The sequence below is a fragment of the Meleagris gallopavo genome, chromosome 34, assembly GCF_905368555.1.
Source record: "Meleagris gallopavo chromosome 34, MGAL_WU_HG_1.1, whole genome shotgun sequence".
NCBI classification, from domain to species: domain Eukaryota; kingdom Metazoa; phylum Chordata; class Aves; order Galliformes; family Phasianidae; genus Meleagris; species Meleagris gallopavo.
The window spans coordinates 558059-567802 of NC_139438.1; the positions used below are offsets into that span (position 1 = coordinate 558059).

The 9744-nt window shown below is 60.8% G+C and overlaps 2 protein-coding genes across 5 annotated transcripts; one reads left to right on the forward strand and one right to left on the reverse strand.

Moving 5' to 3' along the window:
* The first annotated feature begins 9 nt into the window (after nt 1-9).
* On the forward strand, nt 10-3850 carry SYCE2 (synaptonemal complex central element protein 2). Of its 2 annotated transcripts, XM_085214872.1 has the most exons (5): nt 10-207; nt 1093-1129; nt 1213-1312; nt 2691-2871; nt 3497-3850. In XM_085214872.1, the coding sequence occupies exons 1-5, from the start codon at nt 172-174 to the stop codon at nt 3689-3691; spliced, it is 549 nt and encodes a 182-aa protein (XP_085070998.1). In that variant the 5' UTR covers nt 10-171; the 3' UTR covers nt 3692-3850. The 2 variants fall into 2 exon arrangements, with proteins under 2 accessions (XP_085070998.1, XP_085070999.1); XM_085214873.1 differs by lacking the exons at nt 10-207; nt 1093-1129 and having other exon boundaries at nt 1146-1312.
* Nucleotides 3851-3940: 90 nt separating this feature from the next.
* On the reverse strand, nt 3941-8987 carry GCDH (glutaryl-CoA dehydrogenase). Of its 3 annotated transcripts, none has more exons than XM_085214868.1 (11): nt 8937-8987; nt 8690-8776; nt 7277-7411; nt 5984-6046; nt 5514-5684; nt 5321-5450; nt 5025-5244; nt 4844-4947; nt 4641-4766; nt 4406-4566; nt 3941-4338 (listed from the first exon to the last, which is right to left on the reverse strand). In XM_085214868.1, exons 2-11 carry the CDS (start codon nt 8769-8771, stop codon nt 4247-4249), a joined length of 1284 nt encoding a protein of 427 aa, XP_085070994.1. In that variant the 5' UTR covers nt 8772-8776; nt 8937-8987; the 3' UTR covers nt 3941-4246. The 3 variants fall into 3 exon arrangements, with proteins under 3 accessions (XP_085070994.1, XP_085070992.1, XP_085070993.1); XM_085214866.1 differs by having other exon boundaries at nt 8902-8982; XM_085214867.1 differs by having other exon boundaries at nt 8882-8981.
* Nucleotides 8988-9744: the final 757 nt, after the last annotated feature.

Genomic DNA, 9744 nt, shown 5'->3' on the forward strand with positions numbered 1-9744 from the left:
CAGCAACCACAGGTGGGATGGTTGCTGAGGGAAGGCTTTATTGTGGCGTAAGGTTTAGGAGTTGGATTTGGGAGGAAAGACCCCCCTCACTGTCTCTGCACAGTTTTGGGATACTTGCACCTGAAGTGGGTGAGGCTGCAGATGGGCTGAAGGCCGCTGAACAGATGAGGAATGGAGACTGTATTAGCAGGCTGCATTCACACTCAGGTCGGTGCCAGATGTCTGCATCGCAGCGGTACCCAAACGGGGAGAGCACAATCGATCTGCTCCTGCTTTCTGCTAGGCCACAGGGGCAGTACTTCCTACAGAACACCACCACACCTCTCCCGAGCCCTGAGCCACTTGGCCCTGCCCGCACCTCCCCCCAGCAGCCCTCCCCACTCCCTCAGCTGACCCACGCTCCTCCTCCTCCACCCATCCCACGTCCGTACCCCGCAGTCCTCGTCCCAACCTACCGGCCGCCATCTTCGCCTCCCCGCCTCCTCACAGCCCAGCCCTTCCCGCCTTTTCCTTCTCCGCCACCCATTGGCTAACCGGTGGCAGAGGAGGGCGATGATTGGCCTGCGCGGGTGCCCATCAACTGCCGCCCATCGTCGCCCCGCCCACCGTGCTCACCTCAGGGAGGCCGCGGGCAAAATGGCGGCGGTTGGGGGTGAGGCTGTGCGGCTCTGCACGGTGTTACTTAGGCGGCCTTCCTCGTTCCCCAGATGTGCCCACAACAGCTTCCACAACCCTCGGCTGAGCCCTGCGCTGAGGGATGTGCCCGCCCTTGGCTTTGTCAGCCACAGCAGTCACGTTTGTAGGGTGGGAGCGTGTGGCAGTGTACAGAACATCACCTAAAACCCATAAAAAATCGGCCAAAATACCTGATTATTTGTTCCCAGGCAAATTATTTCTCCTCCCTCCCCTCACTTAATGCATTTATCCTTTGTTTCCCTATGGGACATTGGCTCTCCCCCCAGGTGATCTGCTGGGCCTCCCTCTGAAAGATGTCATTTTTATAGAGGATTCCCTGAGGTTTCTCTCTGTCCCTCACGGACATCCCATAATATTAAGTCTAACGAGATGTTTTCCCTTTTGAATTCCTTGCAGGCTGCTGAGGAGCTCAGCCGTGAGGCTTTGGACAGAGGTGGGAGCAGCCCCACAGCCCCCCCCCCCTCCCCACCTCCCAAGGCTGCAAAATGTCTTCCCATCATCCTGACATCACCACAGCACTGCAGGACAACCAGAATGTGCTGCTGGAGGAGACAAAAAGTGACCCTGCCTGCTGCCCTGCGCCTGGTGGGGAAAAAGCCCAAGGAGAGAGCCCACGGTAGGAGCCCTTCAGTGGGGAACAGAAGGGATGGATTGGGCCCAGAAGTGGTGGTGGATGGGGTGAAATCCAGCTGGGGGCTGTTTTGGTTTAATATCTTTATCAACAGTCTGGACAGAGTAGAGTAGAGTAGAGTAGAGTAGAGTAGAGTAGAGTAGAATGGCCTGGGTTGAACCACAGTGATCATCTCGTTTCAACCCCCCAGCTATGTGCAGGGTTGCCAAGAGACACATAGGGTACACATCTCCCATAGGGACACATAGATCCCCCATAGGGACCCATAGAGAGACCCATAGAGACCTATAGATCCCCCATAGGGACCTATAGAGACCCATAGATCCCCTATAGGGACCTGTAGACACTCAATGATCCCCCAGAGGGACCCAGAGATCTCTCATAGGAACCCAGAGCGACACAGATCCCTCATAGGGACCCATAGAGACCCATAGATCCCCCAGAGGGACCCAGAGGGACCCACAGATCTCTCATAGGAACCCAGAGGGACAAATAGATCCCTCATAGGGACCCATAGAGACCCATAGATCCCCCGGAGGGACCCAGAGGGACACATAGATCCCCCATAGGGACCCGTAGAGACCCACAGATCCCCCATAGGGACACAGAGGGACAAATAGATCCCTCATAGGGACCCATAGAGACCCATAGATCCCCCGGAGGGACCCAGAGGGACACATAGATCCCCCATAGGGACCCGTAGAGACCCACAGATCCCCCAGAGGGACCCAGAGGGACCCACAGATCTCTCATAGGAACCCAGAGGGACAAATAGATCCCTCATAGGGACCCATACAGACCCATAGATCCCGCTATAGGGACCCAGAGGGACACATGAAGACCCATAGAATCATAGAATGGCCGGAGTTGAAAAGGACCGCAATGACCATCTCATTTCAAGCCCCCTGCTGTGTGCAGGATCACCAACCAGGCTGCCCAAAGGCACATCCAGCCTGGCCTTGCAATTGGGGGGGGATGAGGGGTTTGAGTGCCCCCACCGGGAACGGACCTCATTGCTCAGCAGCCACCAAGTCCGTTAGAGGGTGGTTCCCTCTTTTGTAATGTAATTTCCCCATTCACGTGCCAAACTGGGCACTGATTGCGGGACTCAATAGGTTGCAGTGTGGGAAACCGCATCAAAAGGGGAGAAACGATTTGGGGATGGGCTGCACGCTGCCAGGGCAGTTTGGGGGGCAAATTGCGAGTGCGCGTCTTCAAGCTCCACGCGTTTACCTCCCCAACAACCCTGGTGGGGAGCCAGGAGCTGAGCCCAGCTCCAGGCTTGGAGTTTTATCAGCCGGTCCATCTGCTTCTCCTGTCCCCTGTGCGCGGTGGTGACACGGCGTCCTGTGTTTGGGCCCAGGATGGAGTCCCAGGGTGCAGCAGTGCTGGACAGACAGGCATCATCCCGTTACTTTGCTGCCCTGGATTCCAGCGTGGGGGATCTGAGACAGCGGGCACAGGGCCTGATAGACAGACTGAACGACAGCCGCAAGGAGGACCACACCGTGATGAGCAGCTTCCGCGACAGCCTGCAGCTGAAGGTGTGGGCAGTGCTGGGGGGGGGGGGGGGGGAAGGAGGGCAGGGTCTGTTTGATGCGTTTAATCGCATTATTCCAACCGAATTAGCCATGGTGCTGGGGGGCGGTGAGAGGAGGTGCTGCGGGGAAGCAGCCGCCAGCTGCAGAGCCTGGTGCGTGCTTACACCGGCTGCGGCAGCGGGGGGCCCCCCGGCCCCTCCGGGGTGGCTGCAGCTGCCTCCAGCTCTGCTTCAGGGAGCAGCAGGGATGCCGACGGCCCCCCTGTCCCCACGCTGCTGCTGCCCGTACTCGTTTGGCCACGTGCCTCGCTGGACTTTGCTCCTGCCGGCAATCCCTGCAGCCAGGGGATGGCGCCAGCAGATGGGGGTGGGGGGCTTCCGAATGTCTGCGCCCCTCCTGTGCGCAGATGGCGGCTGGGCCGGGGCAGCTGCGGCTGCGGGGACTCTGCGCTCGGTGGCTCCAGCAACCGCGGGCGCAGCTGGCAGCAGCGGCAGCCAAGCTGGGCTGGGAGCTGCGCCAGCGCTGGGCTGCAGCTGCCACTCCCCCCCCGGGGACAGCACCGGCTGTGCCCACAGTGCTGCTGGCCCTCCTGTCCCCAACATCCCGTTTGTTTTTCCCTTTCCCGAAGGTGTCCAACCTGGCCGAACAGCTGGAGGAGCGGCTTTTCCAGCTCTACGGTCTTCACAACGAGCTGATCCATGAAAGGCTGCAGGAGCTGGCAGAGGTGATGGAGCGAGTCCGGCAGGCCGAGGACGAGCTGCAGCAGGTCTGCCACACCGTGGAGGCAGCCTACAGGGACCTGTGCCTGCAGCCCGAAACGTGAGCACGGCCCCCGAGCCCACGGAGAGCCCTCAGACCTCACGGGAAGCCCCCAGACCCCTCCATGGGGAGCACCAGGGTGCAGCCCTCCCTCCGGCATTGGGACATTGGGCCGGCTGCTCCCCTATGAACAGAGAACCGGGGATATCAGCCAAAAAAATGGCCTTTCCCACAGGGTGTTGGTGTTTGGTTTTTAACGCGATTAAAATAAAAGGTCAGAAAAAAAAAAACAACAAAAAACAAACAACCCACATTGAATGGCCGAATGTGTGGCATTGGCACTGACAGCACATGGCAGAGCTCAGCCCTTGTCTTGGTGATGCAGCCCCCGAGCCGCAGCGCCGAGGAGCCTGGCACTGCCGAGCAGGCAGGTGTGGCATTTCCACCCTTTATTGTGTGCGCGGTGAAGGCACTGCGGCGCTGAACCAGGCTGCCATGCGTCCATGCAGTGACACCACGGCCTGTCGGTGTGGCACTGTCCCCTTCCGTGCAGCCAGAGTCCTCCATCAGGGCAGCACCTGCCATCCCAAAAATCCATCGGTGCCCCCCATCCTAAGCCCTACCCACGCCGCTCCGTCTGCTTGCCAGCTGTGAACGCCTGAATCCCGGTGATGGCCCGGCCCAGAATCAACGCGTGGATGTCGTGGGTGCCTGCAGCAGCGGGATCAGCTGTCAGCACGCAGCTACGGGGGCACCCAGCCCAAAGTTTCGGGGCTACCTTCGTAGGTGTTGACGGCCTCCAGGTTCATCAGGTGCCGGATGACGTGGTACTCATCACACACCCCGTTGCCCCCCAGCATGTCTCGTGCCTGCCGGGCGATCTCCAGCGCTTTGCCGCACGAGTTGCGTTTCAGCATCGACACCATCTCAGGGGCCGCCCTGAGGGGATGCAGACCCTCAGCAACCCCTCCCCCCGGGGAGCCCTGGGGGTCCACCCCATCACAGCCACACACCTGCCCTCGTCTTTGAGGCGGCCCAGCCGCAGGCAGGCGTGCAGCCCCAGCGCGATCTCCGTCACCATGTCCGCCAGCTTCTTCTGCACCAGCTGGTTACGGGCCAAAGGCACCCCAAACTGCTTCCTGCGGCAGACGGGGGGCACGGGGAGGGGGGCAGCGCGGGGGGGGGGGGGGTCCGTTGTGCCCCCACTCCCCATTACCTGTCCAGGGTGTACTGCCGAGCCGTCTCCAGGCACGCTTCCGCAGCACCGAGCGCTCCCCAGGCGATGCCGTAGCGGGCGTGGGTCAAGCAGCTAAAGGGACCCTGAGGGGCTGCCGTCAGCGGGGGTCCCATCGCCGGGTTTCCCCCCTACGCTCCCACGAGCAGCCCCCCCCCCTTACCCCCAGCCCCCTGACATCGGGCAGCACGTTCTCCTCCGGCACCTCCACGTCATCCATCACGATCATGCCGGTGGTGGAGGCGCGCAGTGAGAACTTGCCCTCGATTTTAGGGGTGCTGAGCCCAGCCATGCCGCGTTCCAGCAGGAAACCCCGAATCTGCCGCTCCTCCTCACACACCGCCCACACCACGCACAGCTCAGCCACCGGGGCGTTGGTGATCCTAAGGGTGCGGGTGGGGGTCAGCGGGATCCAGGGTGGGCTTCTCCCCTCGGGATGGCTTTGGGGAGGGGTCCCACCAGGTCTTGGTGCCCCGCAGGCGGTAGCTCTTGGTGGCTTTGTCGTAGCGCGCTCGCGTCTCCATGCTCCCAGGGTCGCTCCCGTGGTTGGGCTCCGTCAGCCCGAAGCAGCCCAACATCTCCCCTTTCGCTGCACAGAGGGGTCAGGGGGGGTCTGTGCCCCACAAATCCCACCCACCCCATCCCTCCTCACCAAGCGCAGGCAGGAAGCGTTCTCGCTGGGCTGGGGTCCCGAAGGCCAGGATGGGGTGCATGACGAGGGACGACTGGACGCTCAGCACCGAGCGGTAGCTGCTGTCCACACGTTCCAGCTCCCGTGTCACCAACCCGTAGCCCACCGAGGTGGTCCCTGCGCAGCCGTACCCTGGGGACCCCCACACCGCTGCACCCCATCGCTTCCTTCTGAGGGGTCCCACCGCTCCCCGGACCCCCCCCCGGAGGACCACACCCCCAGGACTTATTTCCACGGGACCACCCCTGCCCTTCCAATGCGCCCCCAGAGGTCCCAACACCACCCTGGACCCTCCCCATAAACCTCCCTCCTCATCCCACTGCTCTCTCAAAGGACCTTCCCCACCCAGAGACCCCACAACCAGCCCTAAAATTTCCCCCCCAATCTCCCCAGAACCCCTTTAACACCCCCCCAAAGACCCCCCCCCTCACCTTGGATGGTGGGACCCAGCAACCCCAGAGCTCCCATCTCATTCACGATCTCCCGGTCAAAGACTTTTGGAGTGGGAGCACAGAAAGATGTGAAGTTGGCCGAGATTGGGGGGGGTGGAGGGGGGGGGGCAGGCAGTGGGGACCCCCCCCCCAGCAAGGAGCTGCCACCATTGGCTGGTGGGGGTATCAGGGGTGCAGTGGAGTATCAGGGCAGCACTGAGAGGGGGCCACGGGGGGGTTATGGGAGCATATGGGGGGGTCTGAGGATAATGGGGTATAGGGGAATATCAGGGGAGTTCTGGGAGGGTCTGGGGGTATCAGGGGAATGCTGAGAGGGTATTTGGGGGGTCAAGGGGGGAAATGGGGTTCTGATTTCCGAGCCTCCAGCTCTGGGGTCATAGGGGGGGTTATGGGAGCGTATGGGGGGTCTGAGGATAATGGGGTATAGGGGAATATCAGGGGAGTTCTGGGAGGGTCTGGGGGTATCAGGGGAATACTGAGATGGTATTTGGGGGAGTTAAGGGGGGAAATGGGGTTCTGATTTCCGAGCCTCCAGCTTTGGGGCCATAGAGGGGGTTATGGGAGCATATGGGGGGTCTGAGGATAATGGGGTATAGGGGAATATCAGGGGAGTTCTGGGAGGGTCTGGGGGTATCAGGGGAATACTGAGAGGGTATTTGGGGGGTCAAGGGGGGAAATGGGGTTCTGATTTCCCAGCCTCCAGCTTTGGGGTCATAGGGGGGGTTATGGGAGCGTATGGGGGGGTCTGAGGATAATGGGGTATAGGGGAATATCAGGGGAGTTCTGGGAGGGTCTGGGGGTATCAGGGGAATACAGAGAGGGTATTTGGGGGGTCAAGGGGGGAAATGGGGTTCTGATTTCCCAGCCTCCAGCTCTGGGGTCATAGGGGGGGTTATGGGAGCATATGGGGGGGTCTGAGGATAATGGGGTATAGGGGAATATAAGGGGAGTTCTGGGAGGGTCTGGGGGTATCAGGGGAATACTGAGAGGGTATTTGGAGGGTTAAGGGGGAAATGGGGTTCTGATTTCCCAGCCTTCAGCTTTGGGGTCATAGAGGGGGTTATGGGAGCGTATGGGGGGGTCTGAGGATAATGGGGTATAGGGGAATATCAGGGGAGTTCTGGGAGGGTCTGGGGGTATCAGGGGAATACTGAGAGGGTATGTGGGGGGGTCAAGGGGAGAAATGGGGTTCTGATTTCCCAGCTTTGGAGCAGGAACACGGCAGCACGGGGGCATTGGGTGCCAGGGTGGGGGGCTGGGGGGGGGTCGTACCCTCGTGCCTGTTGGCACGCAGCACGCGGGGCAGCAGCTGCTCCTGACTGTATTTGCGGACTGCGTCCCGCAGCATCCGCTCCTCTGGGCTCAGCAGCTCCTCCAGCACCAGAGGGTCCCCCCAATGGAAGGTGGCTGGGGGGGTGGTGTTGGGGGGGGGGGGGATCAGTCTCCGTGGGTGGGGGCAGCGCCCAGGGAGTCCCATGTGTTGGATTTCATGCTTTGTGCCCCCCCCCTCCTCCCCCCCCGACCCACACTTTGGGGATTCTACCCTTTGCTCTGCCCCACGCACTTTGTCTCCTCCCCACCTCACCCCTCACCACGGGTGGGGGAAGCACCAATGGGACCTCCTAGGGGGTCTCAGCCCATTCCTGAGGGGTGTCACCCCACTCCCGGGTGTCTCACCCCATTCCTAGGGATCTCACTCCTCTCCCGGGGGTCTCACCCAATTCCGAAGGGTCTCACCCCGCTCTTAGGAGTCTCACCCCTCTCCCGGGGGTCTCATCCCATTCCTGGAGGTCTCACCCCATTCCTAGGGGTCTCACCCTGCTCTTGGGGGTCTCACCCCTCTCCCGGGGGTCTCACCCCATTCCTAAGGGTCTCACCCCATTCCTAGAGGGGTCTCACCCCATTCCTAGGGGTCTCACCCCATTCCTGGGGAGGTCTCACCCCATTCCTGGGGGTCTCACCCCATTCCTAAGGGTCTCACCCCATTCCTAGAGGGGTCTCACCCCATTCCTAGGGGTCTCACCCCATTTCTGGGGGGGTCTCACCCCATTCCTGGGGGGGTCTCACTCCATTCCTAGGGGTATCACCCCATTCCTAAGGGTCTCATCCCATTCCTGGGGGTCTCACCCCATTCCTAGGGGTCTCATCCCATTCCTGTGGGGGTCTCACCCCATTCCTGTGGGGGTCTCACCCCATTCCCGGGGATCTCATCCCATTCTGGGGGTCTCACCCCATTCCTAAGGGTCTCACCCCATTCCTAAGGGGTCTCACCCCATTCCTGGGGGTCTCACCCCATTCCTAAGGGTCTCACCCATTCCTAGAGGGGTCTCACCTAAGGGTCTCACCCCATTCCTAGAGGGGTCTCACCCCATTCCTAAGGGTCTCACCCCATTCCTGGAGGGGTCTCACCCCATTCCTAAGGGTCTCACCCCATTCCTGGGGGGTCTCACCCCATTCTCGGGGGTCTCACCCCATTCCTAAGGGTCTCATCCCATTCCTGGGGGTCTCACCCCATTCCTAGGGGTTTCACCCCATTCCTGGGGATCTCACTCCATTCCTAAGGGTCTCACCCCATTCCTGGGGGGTCTCACCCCATTCCTGGGGATCTCACTCCATTCCTAGGGGCCTCACCCCATTCCTAGGGGTCTCACCCCATTCCCGGGGGTCTCACCCAGCTCCACTCACCACGCGTGGGGGCGGCGGTTCCCCCCCAGCGGACACCGCTCAGGGCAGAGCGCAGCAATGGGGCGACGAAACGCAGCGCCATGGAGCCTGGGCGAGGGGGGGGGGAGGAAGGAGGGAGGGGGGAAGGAAGAAACGTAGTAAAAGATGAGCCGAAGACCCCCAAACCCCCCCCTCGGGGCCACCAAAACCCACCGATCCCCCCCTCTTCCCACCCGGCACCGTGCGAGCAGCGCGGCGGCGAACGGACCCTGCGGAGCACCGACGTGACGTCACGGGGGGGAGGACCGGGGGGTGGGGGGTGGGAGGGGTGGGGGGGTGGGATAAACCTCGGGATTAACCCCTCCCTGCCCGGAGTGAGGGGACAGAACCGCTCGCTCCTCAATCCTGCCACCCCCCCCTCCCCCCTCCCCAGTAGGGTTACACGGGGAAACCCGGGGGGGGAAGGGGGGGCTGGGCTGGGGGGGGAGGATTTGAGTTCCTTGCAACAGCGTTTGATGGCTCAGCGGCCCCGAAGAAGCAAAGGGATGCCGATAATCCCGATATAACCCCGATATAATCCCAATTCGACGCGGTTTAATGACTCGGGGAGGTTGTTTGAGATGATAGAGAGACCTTCGGGCATCACGGGGGGGGGGGGGGGGAAACGGTGGCTGCCCATCAGCTGTGCAGCTGCACCTGAAACCCTTTGTGAAGCAGGAATTTCGTGCCTGCAATCCCGTGTGAAACAGCGGTGACTCTTTGGGAGCGTCACCAAAACTCCTTTTTTTTTTTTAATTAGTGATGCAATGTGCCTTGCATTTTTTTTTTTTTTTCTCTCTCCCCCCCCCCCCCCCCGGATAACGTTATTTAGTTTTTTATTTAACGAGAAACTTGCCCATAGAATTTGGTGTGTGGAAGACTGAACGTATCGCTGCCCTTCGCTTCTAAACCAGCTGCAACAAAAGCACTTGCAAGGGGAAAGTCTTGACTTTGTTGTATGGAACGAGGGGATAATTGACTGTTTCAGAAGTTGTTTGGTAAGGAAAATATTCGCAAGCACTTCTCAGCCGTACTTA